We start from the raw sequence: 25,221 nt of genomic DNA on the forward strand, positions 1-25,221 counted from the left end.
TATATATGTAGTTTGTGCAGTAGTGTAGTGTATAGTACATTTTACATCTTTCTTATTCTATTACGTCATAATTAAATCTGAATTACGGCAATAATTTTTTTGCTATTAAGACAAATAGTTTTTATATGCATATAATAAATAAGTCAACTATAGCATCTTGGACGTTATTATGTTTAAAAAACTGTTTATCGTACAACTACAAAACAGGAGATTGTTATCATAAATAGTATCAGAATGATTAATTATGTTGAAAATGATGATAATGTTGAAAAAATGAAGATGACCTAATTTCTTTTTAACTTCGGTAAAGTCACGGTTTTTACTTAAGTATGATTTTTATAGCTGAAATACAAATCTATTAAAACAGTTTCGGGTATATTCATTATTTGACAACCAGTCAGTTATTTTATTAAAACCATATTTTTAAAAAATTTTTATTATCTTTTACAATATTCATAACTAACATTTGTAAATGGTGGACATACAGATAAATGAAATTTTCTTAGCATTTTTAATCATACCATTTTTGATACATTTAATACATTATATTCATAGGTACACGAAAAATAGTTTATTAATATCTTAGGTTAACTTAAATTTTTAAATATATATATATAGATATATATATATATTTTCTTAAATCCATTAATAGTCCAGGGCTTCGTAAATATATTTATATATGAGAACAATAAGCATAGTTTTTAAATAATCGAATTACAGCAATTGATTAAATGTACTAAAACTGGATGACACTTTATCAATTTCATCAAAATTTTTTTTCGTTTTATGATCCAATTTGTTACAACAATTGTCCCGAAGAGCTACAAAATAGTTTCAATTTTTAACATATTTCGAATAATTTAGTTACGATATATAGTGCAAGACTTAGTATATTTACATTTTTATACTATATTTTATAAATTGTTAATTTAATAAAACATACCTTGAAAACGATGAATGACCTCACGATCTTGAAAAATGTCCTTCCTTGAAACCCGTAGAAGTTGCGGAAGTTCTTGATTTGATAACGCTCTTAATTTATAAAAAAATTAAACTTTTAAATAAAATATAGTGATTATGACGTAAAATATAATAAAATTTTAGTAATATTAAGTTTATCTATACGTTTTTCAAAACCAACATATTCAATAGTGTTATTGACTAATTCATAACTAAATATATCAAATAACTCAGTGTCTCTCAAACGGTATTCATCAGGTAACGCTCCTCTTACCATTACTTTTTAGAAAATGATAATACTGGTGGTCGATATTCTTGGCGTTCCGATCATTAGCCATTGAGTTCAAGGAGTTTATGTGACGATACTTTTGGTATTTGTAAAACAATAAAAAACAAACAATTGTATGTCTTGATTAGGTACTGTCAGTGGTTTGCTGAGTTTAAATATGGCCCTTCAGGCGCCACTGATATTAAAAGCGCTGAGTACAAGAATTCGGCAGTTACTCTAGGAAAGCAACGTACAAGTATTTTACATAAAAATATAATGATGCAAAAATTGTAAACGAAATGGGCACATGGTTCACAGTTGCCCAAAAACAATCACATTTCCGCCAATAACAGAATGGTCTCTATATTTAGGGATGAGCTTGATAATACATATGGAATACTTTCATATAACAAAAAGTATTGACAGTTAATATTATTTTGGATTATCGATGCATTTAAATTAAAAACTTTTTCACCAAAACGATAAACCATGTTATAAGTTATTGGTTACGAAAGACAAATTTCTTCAAATTGGAAATTCATTCAGGTTTATCACCAGATTTGCATACATATGACTATTACCTGTCAGCAGGTCTGAAAAGAATTCCAACTTAAAATATAAAAACGGTATAGAAATCTTAGATAAGGGTTAGATTGATTATGTTATTTGTGATTAATTTATTATTCAATGATTATAATAATCACTTTTACAAGTTGCCGTTAAATTTTACTATCAAATAGTAAGAAATAGCTTAAGGTAAATATGTTCATAAAATTAAATGCGATGCTAAATTTTCTATTGTAAACTGTTACTGAGTTCTTTCTGTGCTAAAATTTTTAATAAAAGATGAGAAGACTCAACGATATGTAGGCATCTGTATGCAATCTGGCACGTTCCGATAAAAGGAAATCCAGAATTCTCATTGAGATACCCCGTATAGATATCTGTCTTTTGATAGGTTTACTTACAGGTAACTGTATAATAGGAAAACATGTCTCCCCTTCATTTAAACTTGTCGCAGCTGTGGGGAAGACGATGAGAGTGCCTCTCATCTACTATATTTTTGCTCAGCTCATGTACGGAGGCGCCACTTTAGGAGGCCCCTCTCTTGAGGATCTTTATAAATTGTAAGACCGGACACTAAATAGCGTTTTAAGCTTCGCCAAAGGTTCTAGGCGGTTTTAAACCCTGTGTATTCTCCTACATATACGGTAACACAATAGGCCAATAAGTCGAAGTGATCGACGCTACATCCTAACCTAGAATGGTTTTTGGTCAAATGGTGTGTAATTTTGAAATTAATTTTTCTACACTGCAAACACGAAATGATATGTATTCGAATTCATATTTAAATTCCGCATTTGATTTCTTCAATATAAAGCCAAATATTTTAGTAGATGCATGCAAAAATATATTTATAATATCGCCTTTATTTGTTGTATTACCCTTTACTCACAAACTATATATTGGAAACTAATTTTTTCTAAATATTTTAATAATACAATATGAATACAAAATTGATCGAAAGCAAACAGCGCTGAAAACACAATTTAATTTTGTTTTAAATTTTGCACTAAGATATGTTCAGTGAACACAAATACAAAATATAGACAAATAATATGAGTTTTTTAAAGAAATAACAAAGTACAAAAGTATATGTTATTTAAATTACCTTATCAATACATATTCCTTCATTGCTTTTTTAAAGCCAGCTTTGAAAAATTATATTAAAAATATTAAAATGTTATTAAATGGTTTTTGTTTATAATTTCAAAATATATTTTCTTTTTAATATTTTATAATATAATATAAATGTAATATATAATTATTTAAACTAAATATAATATAATATAATTTATAAGAAATAAATAAAATGTTTTACAATCGAATTATTTATGTTTTGTCATTTATGTGAAAGGCTTCATTTTCTAATGATATGTCCTCCGGCAATACTATCTAAACTTCTTTTTATATACAATTTATGGTCCAATAAGTTTTTGTAATCAGAAGGAAGCATCAAATAAATATATTTTTTAAAATAATCATTAGAAGTGGGAGTGTTCAAATAATTATAATTCTGTTGAAAATCTGTAATCAAATAAATTTTAAAAAATAAGAGAAATTAAAATAAAAAATTATAACAATTAAATTTAAATAAATATAAGCAAAAATTGTTAAGATATTTTTAAATAAATCAAAACTAAGAAAACTCATTTCATATGACAAAAAAGTTGCTTAAACCCGTAAAACTCATACATTTCAAATAAGTCATATTTTACTATATCTTATAAAATCAATAAATTCAAAATACCTTATATGCAGAGAGATGATAAGATGGTAAACTTAATATATTATAGATTTTATGAAATTTCAAAATCTTAAAACTGTCTTGAATTTAAGTTCTCGTTTTAATTTGAATTCACTTTTAAGATTCTTTAAAAAACATTACTAGGAGAATATTTTTAACAACTGCTAAAACCTAGTGGATTAGCAAGCCAAAGATGAGGTTGATGATTGGGATTATTTGATCGAACATTTTACCCTATGCTATACCTCACAAGATATGTCTGCTTGATTTGTTATCTTGCTCTGGAAGAGGATGAGAATTCGAGTTATATACTTTGACTTTGACTTGACTCTGCGTTAAAAGTAGGACACTCGGGTTTTGCAGTAATATATTTTCAATATAATTTTATGATAATTTTACAAAAGACACTCAAATAATCAAACAAAAATTTCGACTCAAATAATAGTCAAGAGTTAGTTATTTAAAAAAAAAATTTTAACCTATATACGAAACTAATTTTTAAGTTGAAATAAAAAACACTTTTGAAGAACCTTATTAATTTTAATGAATCTATAAATAGTAAATATTAATATTACCATTGGGAGCGATTGTTTCATCAGACGTTTGGGAGGGTAGTAATACCTGAAAATGGAAAAAATTATTTAATTTTTAATTTAATTCAATTAAACATATCAGTTTAAGATTCTTTTGAAAGAATATTAAAAAAAATAATTTAAATTTATAGTATTAGGAAATATTATAATTCACTGCAAACGCAACCTTTAAACCTTGCTTTCAAAATGAATTAAATATTTCTGAAATAATTTATAGACAATTTTTATGTTTTGTTTTTATAATCAAATATAAATTAAAAACTTACCTTAATGGGTATTGCCAGAGCCTGTGTAAATATGAATAATATATAAACATAATTTCTTAATTTCATTGCTAATAACTTCCTATTTGACTCTTAGCACATATATTACTGACACTAGTAAAATATCTTTTTTATAAATTGAATAAGAATATGCCGATGGAAAACTTCTTCTCTACTAGGTTAGTGTGTTTAATTGTTTCCTTTTATATAGAACATTTCCTATCCACAATTATTTGATTATGATAATGTTTTGCGTAAATTTTACAGGGTTTTATTTACATTAGAAAGTTTATCTTTTGTAAATATATGAACATATGCACAGGAAAAATGAATTTTATTTATACAGGTTAATAATAACAAATATTGAAAAACCTATGATGTCTGAGTATACTTGTTTTTACACAAATTTTTATAAATTTAAATCGAATATTTCATTAAGAATACATAAATTTATTTGCTTTACATTTAAAAATCTGTGTTGTTATTTTTAAGATATTAACTAACCTGAATTCCGTTCTCGAATAATAATATATAATACAACATATAATACTAATATGAATAATATATATGAATAATATTCATATAATATTTATCCATCAAACATCATATTTTTACTGTTTTGCGAACACTTGTCAAAGCTTATAACATAATATAGTTTTTAAATAAAATTACTATTAAGGCCGTGTGCGAGTTTAAGTAAATTAATGGTAAATAAAGGGAAATAGTAAATTATGTCGGTATGGCAGCGAATATTAGTATTAACCAGAATTTCGAGCAGAGTAAATTAGATAAAAATTAGGTAAATTATATATTACCATTGTGAAAATTTTATAAGATGTTTAATAAATAAATAAATAAATTTGAAAACTTTTGACCAAAAATAATAAATAAGTGCAATAAATAAATAAATGTTAATAATTTTGTGACCAAATAATTTTAATAAGTGTAAAATAAAACACTTATAAAATAAACACTTATAAATAAATAAATAAATATTTACATAAGTGCAGTGCAAAAAATCCCTAGGAAATTTCAATTTACTTTACCTCAATTTAATCGAACTCACACTAGGCCTAAATATAAATATTATATGTTATCCAAAGTCTGTGAACAAAAGGATTTTGTAATAAAACCGGAACTTTTTTAAAGTATAAGGATAAATTAGTATAAAAATTATAACAATAAAATTTTTTTTTAATGAATTTTTTGGCTTAATTACTTATAAAAAATGCATCAGGGGAAACGCTAAGGTACGATCTTCTAAAGAGTTGCGAGTCAATACCGAAAGCTGGTACATGGCACAGAACGATGAAAAGGAAACTTGCAGATGTGATCTTTATATGAACTCAGGTTTAGAAAGAATATTAAAAGCATATGTTCTACAAGAAGGGAAAGATATCAGCATTTCTAATGTCAAGGATTAAGGAAATCATTGTATAAATTGTCCTATCGAATATAAATTCTATTATGTATTAAAATAAGAAATAATATTTCCGAAAATATGCCAACGACCTTACTCATACAACTTTAATGTAGAGTGCGATTTGTACGACACGAAGAGCTGTCGAAATTTTTTATGATTACCAACAATAAGTTCCTAATCTTTTAATTAAATGACTAAATTAGTAAAAAAAATAATTAAAGTTTATGAAATGAGGAATTTACCATAAAAGGTGTAATTAATATAAAAGAGAGATCTGTAGTATCAATATTCTCTACCTTTGATATAATTCGAGATCCTTTGTTATTACAATACTTGTTATTTAACTTCAAATTCATAATTAATATATTATACGACCCTTATTATATTCTTCGGTTCAACTAGCTATCCCATAACTTGTTTCAATAAATGAATCAAAAGCTCTCTCAAATTCTGACTCTAATCTCGATGAAGCTCAATCCAGTTACGGTTTTATTCCTCTTTATAACTGTGACCCAAACGTAGAGTCCATAAAAAACCTAATAACTGTCTTTGTATTACCACAGCTCCATTGTTTAATGCTTCCTGGCTTACACGAATTGAGCTTACTAAATATAAATATAAAGACCTCGTTTGCCTGCCTTTGATTATAAAAACTGGATTCCGATTATTTATGGACCGATATGGAATATTAATATATTTACAATTCATTCATAAAATATGGCCCAATACAGAACATATGGGCAATACTGAAAATACGTTGTAAAATGAAAGTAGTACTTGTGAAATCGGTAAAAATGAAAAGGTCTATCTTTTATAAAAAGCAATATATTGTGTATATTTCTTAAAAAAGTAAGGAATATATAAAAATTGAAAATAATTTTTGTAAATTTTCATATCATATATTTAAAATTTTTAATTTTCCCAAATAAACCCTGTATATTTTTGCGGTTTTCAAAACTTTAACTTAAATGATGAGCTCGAAATTATGTTGCTATAGCAATGAACGAATTTGTCCATATGGAAGTTAAATATATCTTTTTTATTTTGTCTTAATATGTAACAGACAATGACGTATGTTACAAATGTTAGGATAATTTAAAGCACACATGATAATAAATAATATTCTACAAATATTTATATTTTGATATCAAGCTCCATTAAACATTTTAACAGAATTATTACTTACAACAGAAAGCTCATTTATGTTCTATGATTTCTAAAAATAAAAAGGATGCTTCTTATTTTTGTATTTTGTAAATTTCTTGTTTAAATTAAATAAAAATATTTTGAAAATATTTTTGTTAAAAAATTTTATTTGTTAACATTATAAAAATGATGGCAACAAAATTATTTAGTATTTTTGTCACGTAAAATTATTGTACTACAAGTAATAGAATTGTTTTCAAAACGTAAAGATTTATGGCATGTAATATTAAGATAACACATTCTAAGATATTGTGTAGTGAAGCTTTCACACTATACCCAACATTTACTCAAAATATAGACTAATCGAATGTCTAATTCTTCAAACGTATGGAATTATAATATATAGCATATGTAACCAGAGTCGAAGGACTCCTTTATGGTCTAGCGCGGCATTGTAATTATTTGCTTATCATATAGGAGAATCGAAGTTGTCACAGTTTGCAAACACAAGGTTATCTGTTTAAGTAGGTTAGGTTAGATTATGCTAGCAGACTAAAAAGGTCACATGTAGACCATTAAGGTCCATTGCGATACCAGATCAAAGTCTTAATTTTTTAACAATAGTGTGCATAGCTTAGGATGCACGTGTTATTAGCGAATTTTATTATGATTTCAACAGAAGCCCTCAAGTATTTTTGTCGATTTCACGAGAGAAATCGATTGTAGTCGTGTAGTTACATAGCAGATGCTCTGTTTAAATAACAAAAATGTAATTTCATATACTTCCAAAATGAAGAGCCATTGAAGGAATATGAGTGCTACAAGCTTTGTTAGTTAGAACCATTCGCTTTTCAAAACTAACACTTTTTCTCTTCTCTTTTTATTGCAAAATGTGTTTTTGCAATGCTTCCTTCTATAATTTTTTAAATTTACTCAATATGTAATTTTATCATGAGCCAAATATATACTATAGGAGCATGGTACCGATATTTAGTTTCATATCAATAACTAAGCTGTTCGGGCTTGCATGCGAGATTTCTTTGTCAGACTTGAATTAATTGGTATCTACTTGAGTCATTTTTAGAAGACTTAAGATCATGAAATACTGCTTTGCTTTATCTTTTTTTAAGATATTATTTTCTGCATAAATTATAGTTCTGAAGACCAAAGTTAGTTCACCCATGCATTTCTAATTTTTTCTATTATGTGGCAGGAAATATTTCTAGTTCCTTAAAAATAATTTTACGATGTATATTTAGTTGATATAAAATTATTTTAATTAAGAATTGCGTTAGCATTTGGGCAAAATTTAAAATTTTTATCATATTTATTTTTCTTGCAAAACATAACGTCTAAAAATCAAATAGTATTGTAACATATTATCGCAGGATAAAAAAAAAGAGAACATGTTGTGGCTAAAAGTGTTCCCTTTGACACAAATTTGGAAAATATTGTTTGAAAATTTGAGCGTTTGCTAACTTTAGACCCTATTAAAAAGATCTTTCATAATTTTTTGTTCCTTAAGTTTAAAGTTGTTCCTGAATCAGCTTTTCGTCGATTGAAGAGGTGATATTTACCATATATAGATTTTTTAAAGATAATGCACTCTTTACATTGAAAATATATAATTATAAATTTAAGAAAATTTTTTCTATATTAGGCATAAAATTTTTAGAAAAATTTTTATGTGTTCAATTAGTACTTATATGATATTATCATATAATATGGATTGAGTTTTTTTTATGCAAAATAAATTTCATAAGCTTATTTAAGTGCACACCTTAAAATCGAACAACAGAAGATATCATTAGAGACAATATTTTGAAGTTTAAATTAGTAATTTCACGTTCAGGGTTTTAAACAGATCTTCTCTTTAATCATCATATGCTTTACTTTTCTAGTTCATTTGTTGCTATTCTTGTTAAATTATTGGTATTTCCTCCAGTTGAATTAATGTGGTGATCTTATAGTGAGCTCTAATCACACTTTTGTAACGGTTATGATTCTGCCCTTTTAGAACGGCCTAGAACGGCTTATACGCTAGGTAAGAAAAATTCTAAAATCAACTTTATATATATATTATCTATTATAAATAAAAGAGAAAAGTAGAAAGTAACAAAAACAAATTAACAGTTTTTCAAAAGAGGTCAAAAATGAACACTGTGTTCAAAGCTATTGAAGTCCTCTAACCCGGGGAGTGAAAGCAAGTCTTATAGATCAATATCCTTGCTATCATGCCGTTTTGACCACTATTTATCTATCAAATGCGTTTGATATAGTCTGTCATAATATTTTGCTCCATAACTTGACTCAAATAAGAATACAATACACGATGGAGCTATGAATTTGGACCTACAGATTGAACTTCATTCCTTCATAAAGGGGCAGGTACTCATAATACTGTGCAACAAAATTAATGCATATTCTTACCAAATGGCCACATTCTTAAGAATTCCCTTTTTCACATTCTTAATACTACGCATTCTTTTTTTCTACTATGAAGACATTCTGTTTATGTAAATCGAAGAATTCAGGACTGCCACTATCTAAAATATGGCAATATATTGCGCGGCTTATTAATATATCGTAACAAGATAAAATTGGCCGGTGGTTTCTCGTATGAAAAAGATATTCGGTAAAGTACATATAAATTATTATGTCGACTTCTGTTCTACGTAATTCCAATATGTTTTAAAATTATTATCTTAACAATTTCTTTTTGCGTTCATTCATAACCTAGTATACAGAACACATCGATAACTATTGTAAATGTGTTAAGTTACAGTGATGCATCAAGAAAAACGACTTCCTTTTGTAGAAAAATCTATTCTGGCTCAAATTAGGTTATATGCTAAACAGCAACTTGAAATGAATTAATACGGATGATACCGAAATTACAAGTCTATTGTAGTTACCTGTAGTAAAAATGACCTACTGCCATTGTCTATCTGTTCAATTGGCCGACTCTCAACACAAATTTAAGTCCAATTCGTTTGTTACTCTATCTTAGAGTTAGGAAATTTATAATTAGATCGTAACAGATTTTGGTATTTTTTCTTTCTGCAATATGACAGCATTTTTAAATTACCACTTTGTTCATTTGATATTATATGTTTTCTTATTCAAATATTCTCTCAAATTGTTGATTGTCGAATCAGTCAACAAACTTATATTGTATGATCCGATGAAGAAGTAATGTAAATATTTGTATCTATGTACATGATTAACATAAAACTTATGTTACATTTAAATTTCCTAATTAGATTTTCACATAAACATGTTTCAACATCCCAAATACAACCATTCACTCTTCCCTCAATTTTAATCCCTTTAACATTGTAGGCTAAGTGTGCTGTCAACAGTTTCCTTGAACCTGGCAGGGTACACCACAAATGACAACAACAATCATATCGTTAATCTAATATAATAGCTTTTATAATCTTATAATAAAATCTCCTTGGTTCCAGTAGCGGCTGTGTTAATGTCTCGGATTTAGGTTGTCTCGAAAAAGACGAAGATTCTCACAGGTTATAATATCTACAATAATAAGGCATCCATTGTCAAAATAATTGATTTTCCATAGCTACGCAGTTAGATATCCAAATTTAGTAGAGCTATTTCATTTTGTTTAAAGTATAAGATCGCAACGGAGGTATCGACGACGCTGATTATCAATAAGAGCTTTCTGCCATTATTTCAGCACCACGGTTGTTTTATAACAAAATTCTCAACTGGTGTTCACCCAAATCTCTAGAAATGCAAGAAGTTTGTCTCGTGCATTAAGAATTGTGCTGAGATAATTGAGATCTGGATAAAGCTACGTGGAAACAGTAACGTTTGTCTCCAATATGTGGCACAACTGCAACTCTGCTTCTTATGAGGTCTCTCATTGTTTTCTACAAAATATACTCTTAAATTTGAACCATATAGATTCGTTGAGGTAACAAGATTTTTTTATATCGATCCATATAATGTTCAACATTCCTACCCATTCGATTTTTAATATGAGTTCTCTATACTGTTCATCATTTTATTTGCTTTTAGGTCAGTGTAGATCAAGCAGCCCAGTGATATAACGATACCAATCACGCAATATTATAATTGCCCTTAATTTACGGAGCTAGACACGTTTTAGCATACGTATATCCGCTAAATATATAACTAATTTCTTCTTTTGCGAATTTTTTAAAAAATTGTCCATGATAAACTTAAGCATTATGAAAATTTGTCTTTTTATAAGAAAACTTTTCAAGTTTTCTTGAGAAGGATACTGATTTGATTGGAATTAGGTAATCTGTAGTTCAATTGTGTTATGATAGGAAGTTTCCTTAATGTGGGTTGATTGATAAAATTTTTCTTTAATTTTCGTAACCAAAGTCCATTAAATGTTTCATCTAGACTATAATTTTATAAAAGTCAATATTTTTCTAATAACGACTCTTGCATTTTTTCTTCTCTATATAGATGTATATTGTAACTATTATATTGTAAATACTTTATATAATTTATATTGCAGAAAAATTGTTCTGCTGAAATATTCTATTCCTAATTGTATTTTTTTTTAAATAGTGATGCTCAAGTGAACTAAATATGAATTTAATACTGAGCATTCCTTTATAGAAGGAAATGTAGATTTTAATATATTTTAAAGATTTTAAATTAAATGAAATGCAGTTCATTGTGGTTCTTGTCTAGCATTCAGTGCTGTTTAAGCTCTTCTTATCTAACCTGTGATAGATTTGAGAAATTTTAGATTTTGAATTGGAATTTATTTATTAAGTATTATTAGTAACACTATTTTTTTATTCTGAGAAATGCTATTATTTTTGAATTTATAATATTGAAAGTCATTCGATTAATGTCCATATTACTGTTCACATTAATTCTTTAATTTTTATAATTCTTAATTAAAATTTAGTTCTTTTTTTTTATAATAAACACAAGTCACAATAATTTTCTGTGCAATTTTTTGAAGTAAGAATTTTTTAACAGAACAGGAAGCTTTCGTAAATAAAAATAAATCATAATAATTTGTTGTTGCAATAAGCAAATTTAGTATGTTTAAGGATTACAATTTTATTTTATATCTACGATTAGTATACTGATTTGGATATATATGTATATTCTAGCATATTGCAATGTATTAGATTGAACATGCATACATGAGTGTTATTTTTTAACGTTACACCTACTGTAGACGATTAAGGAAAACTACTTTTATTAATACAAAAATTAGTAATTAACGTATAGCCCAATCAAAATCGAATACAATAAATTTGTGCGTACTTCAATATTTACAAATGAAAGTTTTTAGCAATAAAAAATTAAACTATTTTTGTGTTCTTTATTATTAACTAGATTTCACGTACATATAATTGTTATCGAAGTAATGATTAGGACACATAGCAAATTTAAATGCAGCGAATTTACAATCATAATATTCATCTAAACACAAAACGTATTATATATCTACTGTTAAATAATAAAATTTTGCTGATTTATTTCATTATCAAATGTTTGTTGTAGTTTGTAACGGAAAAAACCTATAATAATTCATATTGACGCAAATGCATTCTTTGAATTATGTCTCGACAATCATTAAAAACCCTCTTTATGTTTTCCGTGTCAACAGCACATGTGAAATGTGGGTAGCAATAATGTTTTCCATCTCCACTTGCAGTTGAAATACGCTAAAGAAATAGAAAAGAAAATACACGACTACAATACACAGAGCAAAAAGTTAAAAGGTGATGTGATATTGATATTGATATATTAGAGAAACTCGGAAATGGTATAATAAAATAAAACAACAAAACATTATATAAAAAACAAAATTTAAAATATGATCAAAGTGAATGATTTAATAATAGTGTAATACATTTTTTAATTTACTTTACCGTACTAGCAGTTCTACATATTAGCTTTCAAATTAATTATTATTTGTTACTGTATATTCTAACTATAAAATATTAACTTTACTTTTAAATAACTTTAATAATGCACCAACATCTCTTACTTTAATACTCAATCAAATATTTATAAAGAAAACTTTTAAATATTTTCTAACGCTTCGTCTTATGGATGTAATTCATAAATAAGCTATGCCATAGTTACTTGTATAATTTTTAAATATATCAAAATGAGTATTCGTTACTCAATAAATGTATCTAAAGGAATTTGCATTTAAGCATACTTGCATAATTTTCGTGTAACAGTTAGCTATATTTTTAAAGTCAGAACGTTTTAGAACGTAGTCGTCAAAACTACAAATTCGATCAAAATTGCGCCTCAGCCTGTTTATAATTGTATTTAGAGATTATTTTTATATCAAGCCTTATTCAAGTAAATAATATTAATCACTAAATGAGATGTATTTGAAATACATTTAACGTATTATAACAGTCATAAATATAATACAAAAGCAAAGCGCCTTTAGAGGACTCCATTACATTTCATAAGTAATACGCAAGTTAATTCTATAGTCCTACAATATTAACTAGTTCCTCCTTGCTATATATATATTATATACAAAATATGTATATTGCGCGTATCCATTAAACTCATACAGTCTTTTGAACTCCCTATCGCATTTAAAGCATAATTACAAACGGCATCATCCGGTTATATTTTGCTCCATGTACGTAGACGTGGCAAAAATATATTAGGAAATGATAATGAAAATTCCTTATATATAATATATTTCATTACGTACCAAGAACTCATCTCTAATAAAATACTTTGCTCTAATTACTTCAGGATCATCACCACTTTCCATTATTGCATCACCTTGAAAACAAAAATAAGTATTACATTTTTTTATATTGCATATAAATACAATTACTATATATTTAAATTGTAAATAAAATATTTCACAATTACTATATATTTAAATTGTAAATAAAATATTTCACAATTTAAATAAGTTTTACTGCTTAATTGTTTTGAGTTCGCTCCGTAATAATGTTCGTCATTTCATGGCTTATGCGAAGTTTTTAATAAAAAATATAAACAGAACTATGGCAGGAAAGATAATAGTACTAACATTAGCACAACAAAACTCAACTGATTATGATTTTTAGTTACATTTTTGCAGTTTTGTTCCTCTATAAAAAGTCTTAATCCAATGACTGTAAAATATATATCACGTCCTATTTAAGAAATCAAAAAACTTCGAAACACTGAAAAGAGCTATATAAATAAATATATATATAAAAACTAAAAAACCATTTTTATAAGTAAAGTTCACATAAGCCTTTAAATAACGAACATATTATAAATGTGATTTATAACATTAAACAACTAAATAAATAAATTACTTTATTTATATAAAATATACATTTTTAAAACGTTTTGTAATAATAAAATCAAAATTAACTTACTTGGAGTTTGATATTTGTTGAACTCCGAAAAATACTCGGAAAGTTTACTTTTTCCAGCCTTGATTTTCTCAGCTAACAGATCTTGTTTATTAAGGAACAAAATAACAGAAATAGTGCGCAACCACCTTTAAAAAAAATATTCATGTATAGTATAAACAAAATGTTTGTAAAAACTATGATATTTACAAAGTGTAAGGTTATATATAAACATAATTTTGTCTTCATTTTAAAGTCAGGTTGTTTTAAAAAGTTATCTAAGGGTCTTTTAAAAAAACCTGCCAAAATAAACTTCGAAACGTGCATAATAAAAATATTATAACAATTTTCATATATTTTTAATTGTTTACAAGCCTTTTACTTTGTAAATAAATAAAAACTCTAAAAAATTTCTCTAAAAATTAGGATAATAACCTGTTATTCCAAATACTTTTAAACAAATCCAAGGACTCACGCAGTCGATTTTGAGTTGGATCTTCTCTTAGAACCATATTATAACTTGAGCATGCAGTGACAAATATTATAGCTGTCACATCATTAAAACACTGAATCCACTTTCGACGCTCATCTCGTTGGCCACCCACATCAAACATGCTACAGAAAATTTTTAATTATTAAAATAAATTAAATTATAAACAATATATGGCATATATGAACTTACTGAAAATTCACTTTATCAACTTGAAATCTGGTTTCAAATATACCAGAAGTCAAAACACGGCATCTTAAAATGTCCTGCTCGTTTGGTGTATAGTTTGGATTCTTAATTGTACTGACTCGATCCAAAAAACTAAAAATAGTAAGTAATAAGTGTGTAATGTTACTATAAATACAAGTTGAATTATTTTTATGGTTTAATATTTAAATTACTTGCTTTTGATGTAAAATGTTCATATAATATGTATGTAAAATATAAAGTTCAATATTTCGGAATTTTAATACTCTTGATCGTAATGTTCTTTTTTACTTCAATTAAATTAGTTAAACTTTTGGTAATTGTAATGATAAACTTCATTTAATTATATTGTATGTCAAATAAATAAAAAAAAAATTTCTAAATTATAAAAAAATAAAGTAATAATTTCAATATATTAAAAAATATTTTTTCGTTAACAGTTTAATATTTAAAAATGAAAAATCAAATCAAATAAAATCATTTAAATAAATACGGTGGATAAAGGTTATTTATGAAAGGTAAGAAATAAATTTGTCATTAAAATATTTTAACGTACTACTTAGCACAGTCAATCAGTTGATACTCATTTGACCTCTCAAATGTCTGTAAAACACCACGGTCTTTCCAAAGCTCCTCCGTGTGTTCGTAGAACTCTGGAGGATAGTTGAAGTCTGGGTCTGTAATAATATTAAAAATATGTACATTTATTATTGATATCCTAATTATTGATATGTTTTTACCCTTTAAAATAGATAAATACAATTATTTTTTATACAATATAACTTTTAACTTGTCTTGTTAAAACTGTATACCTAAAGCTATATCTCAAGAGCAAATGATAATAATGTTTTCTATATCATATTATTGTGTATAGATATACACAATTTTTAGGTGTTGCTAAGTTTTGTACCAAATAAATGATATGTTTCAAATCGATATACGAATTAAATCGATCGACCAAACCTTACAAAATAACTGTCTTATATTTTGAAGACAGTTATTTTGAAAAAATATTCAAAATTTTTTTTAAATAAATCGTAAATAATTGATTTATAATATAGCTACCTGTGTAAAGGTTATTGAACCTTCGTCGAAGTCACTGCTATATTTTTTCTTGATTTATTTCTTTTATTAGTTTTCCAATGCTTGTACAAGTGAACTCTTTATTTCTTTATAATTTTAAATTTATTTGAATAAAATATAAGTTAAACATTGCTTGCGCCTTCTCGTTAACTTTGGACTTCTTTTAAACAATCATCATTTTTTTTAGAAAGGTAGTATCTTCATAACTTGAACCAAATTATTTTTCGACCCATCTCCGTTTTCAATTAAACTAAAATCAACTAAATTTTTTACAGAATTATACAGTTATGCATCTATACAGTTTACAGATAAATAAATTTCACAACTATATTAATAAATGTTGTGTTAATAGAATTATTAAGGTTCAAGTGCACATTTAATCCATTTAATTAAAAATTAATGGATCTCTTGATATTAAGTTTCCAGCTTGAAAGAAACAATATTGTTGTTACATCTCTTCTGGGCACACTAAAAGCAGACAGACTAAGCATTATTTTTTGATTTTCTTTTGAGAGAGTGAGTGGCACTAAAAAAAAACAATTATTTCCGGGATGTAAATCCGAGCGCTCATAGAATCAAAGAAATATTAATCGATTTTAGTACTTGTTAATGCCTGACTTGAAGTTTCAGTGGTTCTTAGAGTTAGTACAAGATCTAATAGCGCGTGCTATTTTATATTATATAGTTTTCTTTTAATGCTCTTAAAATTTAATTTTGTTATTTGTACATCACAGTTAATCGAAAATTATAAGGTATGAATCAAAAATAACTTTCATATATGCAAAATTCTATATTTTTGAATAATTCATAACCTGTTGTTCACTCCATAAAATTATTGCATTCTTTAAATTTTTGAGCTTTATCCATGATTTTTGCAAACTCACTAGTCAAATAAAAAGATTTTTCTAGTTTTTAAATAATTTTTCTAGCTAAAATAACGTAATCGTGACTATTTGACTTTTTACTTTAGAATATTTAGCAAGAATAGCTCTTTTTCATTGTGGATTATATCCTTAAGTATTTTAAAAATTGGAGATATATAGTTGTTTTATGCACAAGTAATGTATTCTAATAATATATTTACGCATAGTGATAAATATGACGAGTCTGGAAACTGCGATAATTTTATATGGATATATATATATATATATATATATATATATATATATTATATATATATATATATATATAGTATATATCTATATATAAGTAATTGTGAGCAATTTTAATAAGATAGAATAAATAAATTCAGTTTATATTGACATTTTATATATTGGTTTTAATTATTGTCATCGAAATTTAAAATTGTGTTTTATTGTGGAAAAAGTTTTGAATAAAGAAATGTTCGGGAATACTTACTTGATGCATAATCCTGTATGTATTCAACCCTTACTTCGTTCTCTTTTTTCTCTAAAGCTACAGGTGGATTTAATGTGCTCATTGCACCAGTAATTGTCTACAAAAAATAAAAAAAAATATAAATTTTTTATTGAAAAATTAAAAAAAAATTGTTTTTTGTTTACCAAAATCGCATCTCGAATATTTTTTTTAATATCATCAATTTTTTGTTTCTTTTCTTGCTCGGAAAATCCATCTACGTGCAATATTCGCATTTGTTTGACTATGGTTGACTTGCCGGACTCACCGGCACCCAGTAATAGAAGCCTGTGAGTGGCTCGATATAATTGTTTGTCTTTTTGCAACTGCTTAGATATAGCATCACTGCGACGCTTTTGACTTTTGGAGTCATCTGAATTGATATCAGACTGTTTAGAACCAGCGGAACCAAAACAACCCATAGCTGACCAAGGAGTCCACCAACAAGTACCCCTACTCTCTTGAGTTCCGTCGGGAGACTCAGCCTCCCTATTTTCAACTTGATGATCCAGTATAATTAGCTAACTCCTTACAATTACAACTTTTAGACACGGACTATTTAAACTCTCAAATAAGAAATTTAAAGTTGCAAAAAATTGTAGCTACACTTGGAACGTTCTGTCAAAGCCTGGTTTATTTTACAACAAAAAAGTGTATGTTAGAAATATGCGGAAAGTAAAACGATATTATAAATTATATGGTTATGATTTTACGAGTTGTAACTAATTTAAACAATATAAAATGAAGAATATTAAGCACAGTTTCCTTTTTAATAATCGTTAACAGATTATATATATACTATATGATTTATGCAGTGTCCGCCTTTTTTTATAATAATTTCTATTATTTTTAAATTATTAATTGCAAAATTTTCTACCATTCTGGGTATATACAATTTTATTAAGATATGCCAAAAACACCATGTATATTTCGATTTTATTGGTTTGATTGGTACTGACCACTTTTAAGAGCACAATATTCTTAATGGTACTGACCACTTTTTGAGCACAATATACTTTATGGTACTGACCACTTTCTAAGCACAAGACAAACCCAAGTTTATTAGCGGTCAAAAAATATATTTGTCAAAATTTCCTTTTATTACTAAAATGTATTTAACAAACGCTAATTTAATTTATATCTCTTTGTTGTTTTCTTTTAATTATAAAAGAAGGTGCTACACAATAATAAATGGGATGAAACTTTTTAAATTTTCTGAAGGAATCTCAAATCCTTATTTTTATTTGATCGATCTTTTGATAAAAATTCATTCAAGAAAAAGTCAAGTTAAGCGGAAATTTTATACACACGCGAATAGGTACTATATTTATATATTTTTAAAAATAAAATATGTATAAATAAAATAATAATTTATATGTACATAAACGACATATGTACATACATATGTATGTGTTCATACACATAATTCGTTCTTCATATATATATATATATATATATATTTATATATATAAATATATATATATATAAATATATATATATTTATATATATATATACATATATATAAATATATATTTTTAATGAAACATTTATAATAAAAATATATAAGTATTTTTAAATTTATTTTATTAACTCATATTTTCTCGAAATATTTTTCTTCTGTACACTGCAGTTTGTACATTGCAAAAAAGGTAGTTGAGCCATATAAAGGAAAGTTCGTAGGTAAATGTCAAATACAATTTTGCTATTTTAGTGAAAACTTTCTGCAGTTTGTAACCTTAAAATCATATTATTATAAACAATCCAGATGATTGAGGCGTGGTGAAGAATAAACATTAACATAATTTGGCTGAACTTGGTTGACAATATCAAAATTTTATCACATATACACTAGTTTAACATTCCATTGACTATATATAAATATATATGTATATTTTTTTTTCTACATATATACGTTTAGCTATATGTATATACATTTTTTTGACATTATTATCATAGAATTTTTCTTTTTGACAGGTCTTTTGCAAAGTATTTTTATATATTTTAATAGTCAATTTTTCACAAACACTTTATTTGCAATTTTTGCAAAACAAACATTTAAAATCAAATATTTTACAATTTTTATCACCCAGGTAAACTTACTTTTACATTTTATATACCATTCTTGTGTATTCATTCACATTCGTTTCTGTTAGTTCAACCCTCTACCAACAATTGTATAGAAGAGAGATTACCAACACTTAATAATTTGCGAAATTTTATAGAAAAACTAAATGATGTTTCCTATAATTCAATTTTATATATATGTTATATAAAAGTTTTAAAGTATGTTGCTTATGCTTTAAAACAAATTCATTATATTACTTTAAAATGAATATATACATATAAATATAGATAAAACATTATAAACAAATTTTAGTAATTATATATTGATAAGACTTATTTTACATAAATTTTAATATTCTGTGAATATTAAAATGTGCCTATTATGTAAACTTGACAAATTTGTCAACAATTGACAATTATTCACCATCTTACTTATTTGTCAAGATTGACAATTTGTCAAAGTTTTGGTACTCGGTATTATAAATAAAAAGCTCTTTTCTTGATAAATGAGTGATGACAAATGCTTATGACAAATAAACTACATACTCCTTGCAAGCATTTTTTATTGCTATTTGTATGCATAAAAAAATTTAAAATAGCACAATTACTGAATATATAGTTATTTTTTAAAATACTTAAAATATAACAATAGTTATAAAATAAAATTTAGTGCATCGTATAAAAATAGTTATAATAAAATTCCAAATGGCATTATTAGTGATTTTATAATTATTTATTAAAGTATTATGTAAATATAACAATAATTTTGACTTATCTATATGCATGATAAAATTCTAAATAGCAAATAACGAGTTAACAAAAAAAAAATATATTATATTTGATTTTTGTATACAAAACACTTTTTACCATAGTGTGGTGAAAAGCACTAGGTATCAAATGTATTATTAACGAAGATAATGGGAACATTGTATTAGCATTTAGAAAAGTAACAAGAAAAATTGTTAGCTATTTGACCACAAGTAAATAAAAGATATGCAGTTTGAAATTATTATATCAAATGACGTCTTATTAGAATCGTATCTAATCGTTTAATGCTACACGAATTGTAAACGGCAGAACACGGATAGTTATGGATAGCCATTATTAGTTCTAATATGGTGTAATCGTTATATTCAAATTTGTTTTGAAATAAATCTATACATAATTTATAAAAAAAGACATGCAATGAAGTAATTTAATGTATATTATATTCTTACAAACTCTATTAAAATTATTTGATTTAATTATAAAGAAGCTAATTAAAATAAGTTCACTTTAAAGAATTTATTAGGATAATATGTTATATTTTTATTCTTATAAAGAAATGCTAGTACAAAGAAACAAAAATTACTTATAATAAAAAGTATATATTTTTTTTATTTTTTATAAAAATACTGTAAAAAATACAAACGAATAATTTTTGATATTTAGGCCGTGTGCGAGTTCGAGTAATTTGAGATAAAGTAAATTGAAATTTCCTAGGGATTTTTCGCACTGCACATATGTAAATATTTATTTATTTATTTATTGCACTTATTTATTATTTTTGGTTCAAATTTTCAAATTTATTTATTTATTTATTAAACATCTTATAAAATTTTCACAATGGTAACTCCTAGTTTACCTAATTTTTATCTAATTTACCCTACTCGAAATTCTGGTAAATACCAACTTCCACTGTCATACCGACATAATTTACTATTTCCCTCAATTCACCATCAATTTACTTGAACTCGCACACAGTCTAAATGCTATTTATACCGATTTTGAAAATTTGATATTAACAATATTTTAATTTAATTAATAAATCAATTTTCCTTCTGTAGTGTTAGATTAACTTGTCTTCATTACAGAAGATATATGATAATACTTAATACTTTTGAAATTAATTATTTTGAAATTAACGAAGCGTCTCATCCGTGTGTATTATATTTCAATTATATAGTTCTTTCTACGTTGTTTCAATTTTTCATTATTTCCACTAAGAAAAAAGAGTTCTTGAATTTAATTGAGTAATTTCTGAGTACTTAAGAATGTTAAGAATGTATTTTCATTTTATTTAGAGTTAGTTAGAGTTTATTGTAAGTTCCTATTTAATTGTAGGAGTTTAGCAGTTTATATTAAATTTGTTATTAAATTTTTAAACTGTTTTTGACAGTATGTAAAAGTTAAAACGATATGGATATATAAATATGTTTCATTTATTGAAATGAAATAGGATTTTTCAGCGTCTAATACTATCAACCGGCGCAAGTGCCAACCAAGTCAGTTAGTTGCCATCTACTATCATTATGTCAATATTGTAATATCGTGACTACGGTGACGTGACGGTAAACTTGCAAATTAAAATTACTACAAATTTAATTATACTTCGGTAATATAAATAAATCTTATATCAAATTGAAACCTACTTGAATACTATAATATATTTACTTGTCTTAACAAATGATAGTTTTATTGAATTATAATTACAAAAATAAGTCAACATTATGACTTTTATATATTTTCGAAAAATAGTTAATATAAAATATTTGCAGTTTTATATTCTTTCTTTTGCGTGAATGGTAATTTAAGTATGGAGATTTATCGGCCTCGTGGAACTTTGGCTAGAGCAATATATGACAAGTTTCACAATGACAAGTGGTTGGATGAATTCGATACTACATTGGTGAGTTTTTTTTCGTCATACCTTTTATCTGTATTTTTCTCATGTTATATTTATCTATATATTTGTTTGTTTAATAAGTATGAGATTAGAAACTTTTGACTAATTTAAAAATTTCTTCTATACTGATAGTGGTACAATTTAAATGAAGAATTACCATATGTATTTCAAAGAAAATTTTTACCGTTACTTCGGCCGGATGAGTCTACAATACAGTGGTTGGAGCAGGCAAAACTTTTATCACTTAATATTTGGCTACATTTATGGCATGCATTTGCACGACCATTTTTAAAACTATTCATGACTCAAACAGATATCAACGGGTATCTAAAACGAGGATCTATGTTCATTCTTTCAGAGCAACAATTCGCCAAATTGCTTCGAGCAGCTAATTTTAATACAAACAAAGAAACAGTAAGTTTAAGTTTTACATTATTATAATTTTATAGTATACATAAAATGATTAAATAGAATTATTAATAAATATTTATTTTGAAATTATAAGGTTAATATACTGGATGTTGGAGCGGGGGATGGAGAAATTTCCATACGCTTATTAAACTCTGTCAAAAGTCTGCTACAATGTGCCAAAGTTAATGTTTACGCGACGGAAACAAGTTGGGCAATGCGACAAAGATTAAAAAAGCGAGATTTTGAAGTAGTTGAGAATATTAAATCAGTTCAACAAGTTGAACTAATTTCATGTCTAAATGTATTAGATCGTTGTATTGATCCATTCGAAATACTTCAAGATATGTACAATGCATTAGCTCCAAGTGGTCATATCATATTGGCTTTGGTTTTACCATATATGCATTATGTTGAGATAAACTCTTCGCATTTGCCAATCAGGCCATTAATGAGCCATTGGCCAGAAAAGAGTAAACAGTTTTCATTTGAAGCCGAAGCTAAAATGTTCTTTGAATTGCTGGAAAATATAGGTTTCAAAATAGATGCTTGGACTAAGGCACCGTACTTATGCGAAGGAGATCTTCATCAATCATTTTATTGGCTTATAGATTTAGTTGTTGTTATATCTAAAAAAAATTCTTTGTAAGAAAAATAATTCCTATAAAACAACATTTTTTTAAAGATAAATGAAGCTTCTTTATGTACATTAACTATTATACTTTATACATTCAATAAAATAAAACAAACGAATAAATTTTAGATAATTAAACAGATTACTTATACCATTAGTTTCTTTCTTTAAACTTTTCAAGAACATAAATATATTTTTTAATATATACAGACGTGTTATTCACCTGTCTCATTTAGGCGGTTTTGCTCATTATAACCACTTATGAGGATAATTTGTCATATAAAGAGCTTTAGTATAACTGAGCTCATTAATAATAAATCAGCTTATTTAAACGGAGTATTACACATAAAACCATGTGTAATAGTAACATTTGCTGATATGACAAATGGTGCGATAGAAATCAAAATATTTTGATTTTTCGTCAGACTTGTGTCGTTTTTTTCGTATACAATTCATGCAAATTTCATTCTGTTTTGTCATGGAACCGAAAATATTCTTTCATTGCGCGCATGTTTCTATTTTGTTGTATACTTGTAGTATTTTTTTGCTAAGGAGTGTTCATAATAATGTCGGCAGTGAATGATGTGTAATAACAAGCGACGTCGCACCAAGTATAATGTGTATTACCCGCTTAAGGCAAAAAATGTCGAATGCAACCCTTAAAAATAAATTTCCCACAATGGATACGATCAAAATTTGAAGTATGTGTCATATGTTTTATATGTAAGATGAAAAAAAAGGCACTGAGAAAGTAAATATTTAATAAAACCTTAGTTTTAATTAATTGAATATGTAATTGTTATATAAAATGTATATAAATGATTTAATATATCAATTATATATATAATTATTTTGTGTGATAGTAGTATTTGTGGTAGTAGTGTAGTATATAAAAATACTATCAGCTGCATAAATGAGCTCATTATAATGTGAACCTTCACTTATTAATATAAATGAGCAAGTGAGTAAATGAGATAGTGTCAATATACTATAATAAGGAACTGTGTAACAACGAAAATAATGAGGTGGAATAATAAGATTCACAAAAATTTAGAGTTAATTTATATATTAAATCTATTAAAAATAAAATAATATAAAATGTATCTAACTCCAATAACTTTATTTTAAATTTGTTTTTGAAAACTTTAAATTTTTATAATTATTGCATATAATTTACTCTTTAATAAGATATGTTTTGATATATTTTTGCAGTTTATAATACAAATCCTAAACGTAGAGCCCACAAATCATTATTTCGAGGTAATATTCTGCCAACTTGAAGGTACTAACAAAGAAATGTTCTGTTTTCTGAATTGCATTGAACATATTTGTTTGAAGAATACAAATACAAAAGGTAATAGTTAATTATGGAAATACGTTAATTGTTATGGTGCAAATAAATTTTTGAAAGTTTACCTGAAATAATAGGTCTCTTCCACGAGCTATTAGTAGTAAAACTCGAGTAAAATACAAATAAAATCCAAATGCCAAATTACGCTCCTTACACAAATTTTCATGAAACAGCTTTGTGTAAAGTCTGGTGAGAACTAGTGCCGCGCAAATAAGTAATACAAAAATTTAAACTCAAACTAACAGCTGATTTACATATTAATACAAATTTTACTTAAAGTAAAATGTACGAGTAAAGTCTGTGTAGCATTTTCAAATTTCGACAGGGAAAATTTGCTGGTAGAACGCACTTGTCTATTTAAAGTCACAGTGTTACTTAAAGTTACTACGAGTAGCTCGTGGAACAGTCCTAATATTAAAACTTCTTAACAAAATTGTTGGTCTACAACTTTAATTAATTATTTATATAATTTTACTTTCCAATTGACAAAGTAGTAATCCTTAAATGTTTTAATATTCTACATTTTAACTATGAAAACAATTATGATAATAAGAACAGCCACAACAGTTTAAAATTTTTACAACTTTTTTAAATTATGAGTAACGGTCTGTGTTATGTTTCATTA

The 25,221-nt window shown here is 26.0% G+C and overlaps 3 protein-coding genes across 10 annotated transcripts; 1 reads left to right on the plus strand and 2 right to left on the minus strand.

The window, feature by feature from the left end:
* Nucleotides 1–658: 658 nt before the first annotated feature.
* LOC119683400 lies at nucleotides 659–4,695 on the minus strand. 2 transcript variants are annotated; one of them, XM_038097063.1, is made up of 5 exons: nucleotides 4,396–4,695; nucleotides 4,112–4,157; nucleotides 2,901–2,940; nucleotides 944–1,032; nucleotides 659–821 (listed from the first exon to the last, which is right to left on the minus strand). In XM_038097063.1, exons 1-5 carry the CDS (start codon nucleotides 4,459–4,461, stop codon nucleotides 715–717), a joined length of 348 nt encoding a protein of 115 aa, XP_037952991.1. In that variant the 5' UTR covers nucleotides 4,462–4,695; the 3' UTR covers nucleotides 659–714. The 2 variants fall into 2 exon arrangements, with proteins under 2 accessions (XP_037952991.1, XP_037952992.1); XM_038097064.1 differs by lacking the exons at nucleotides 659–821; nucleotides 944–1,032; nucleotides 2,901–2,940 and adding an exon at nucleotides 3,117–3,316.
* A 7,593-nt stretch (nucleotides 4,696–12,288) lies between these two features.
* LOC119677895 (guanine nucleotide-binding protein G(s) subunit alpha) lies at nucleotides 12,289–19,656 on the minus strand. The gene is made up of 9 exons (XM_038089464.1): nucleotides 19,575–19,656; nucleotides 17,620–18,101; nucleotides 17,456–17,552; nucleotides 15,570–15,690; nucleotides 14,999–15,127; nucleotides 14,752–14,931; nucleotides 14,341–14,465; nucleotides 13,674–13,747; nucleotides 12,289–12,651 (listed from the first exon to the last, which is right to left on the minus strand). Exons 2-9 carry the CDS (start codon nucleotides 17,893–17,895, stop codon nucleotides 12,505–12,507), a joined length of 1,149 nt encoding a protein of 382 aa, XP_037945392.1. The 5' UTR covers nucleotides 17,896–18,101; nucleotides 19,575–19,656; the 3' UTR covers nucleotides 12,289–12,504.
* LOC119677896 (methyltransferase-like protein 9) lies at nucleotides 15,457–23,378 on the plus strand. 7 transcript variants are annotated; one of them, XM_038089469.1, is made up of 5 exons: nucleotides 21,519–21,619; nucleotides 21,697–21,868; nucleotides 22,076–22,206; nucleotides 22,336–22,617; nucleotides 22,709–23,378. In XM_038089469.1, the coding sequence occupies exons 3-5, from the start codon at nucleotides 22,114–22,116 to the stop codon at nucleotides 23,258–23,260; spliced, it is 927 nt and encodes a 308-aa protein (XP_037945397.1). In that variant the 5' UTR covers nucleotides 21,519–21,619; nucleotides 21,697–21,868; nucleotides 22,076–22,113; the 3' UTR covers nucleotides 23,261–23,378. The 7 variants fall into 7 exon arrangements, with proteins under 7 accessions (XP_037945393.1, XP_037945397.1, XP_037945395.1 ...); XM_038089467.1 differs by having other exon boundaries at nucleotides 21,531–21,619; nucleotides 21,697–21,912; XM_038089470.1 differs by having other exon boundaries at nucleotides 21,531–21,619; nucleotides 21,757–21,912.
* Nucleotides 23,379–25,221: the final 1,843 nt, after the last annotated feature.

Source organism: Teleopsis dalmanni, chromosome 2, assembly GCF_002237135.1.
Source record: "Teleopsis dalmanni isolate 2A chromosome 2, ASM223713v2, whole genome shotgun sequence".
NCBI classification, from domain to species: Eukaryota; Metazoa; Arthropoda; class Insecta; order Diptera; family Diopsidae; genus Teleopsis; species Teleopsis dalmanni.

Coding starts and splice junctions, on each gene's coding strand:
- LOC119683400 (XM_038097063.1), bottom strand. CDS start 4,461: ATGAAATTAAGAAATTATGTTTATATATTATTCATATTTACACAGGCT. Junction 2,941..4,111: donor TGAAACAATCGCTCCCAATG/GTAATATTAATA, acceptor AATTTTTCAAAG/CTGGCTTTAAAAAAGCAATG. Junction 822..943: donor GGTCATTCATCGTTTTCAAG/GTATGTTTTATT, acceptor ACTATTTTGTAG/CTCTTCGGGACAATTGTTGT.
- LOC119677896 (XM_038089465.1), top strand. Junction 22,207..22,335: donor ATGAATTCGATACTACATTG/GTGAGTTTTTTT, acceptor CTATACTGATAG/TGGTACAATTTAAATGAAGA. Junction 22,618..22,708: donor TTAATACAAACAAAGAAACA/GTAAGTTTAAGT, acceptor TGAAATTATAAG/GTTAATATACTGGATGTTGG.
- LOC119677895 (XM_038089464.1), bottom strand. CDS start 17,895: ATGGGTTGTTTTGGTTCCGCTGGTTCTAAACAGTCTGATATCAATTCA. Junction 17,553..17,619: donor ATATTCGAGATGCGATTTTG/GTAAACAAAAAA, acceptor TATTTTTTGTAG/ACAATTACTGGTGCAATGAG. Junction 15,691..17,455: donor CATACAGGATTATGCATCAA/GTAAGTATTCCC, acceptor ATATTATTACAG/ACCCAGACTTCAACTATCCT.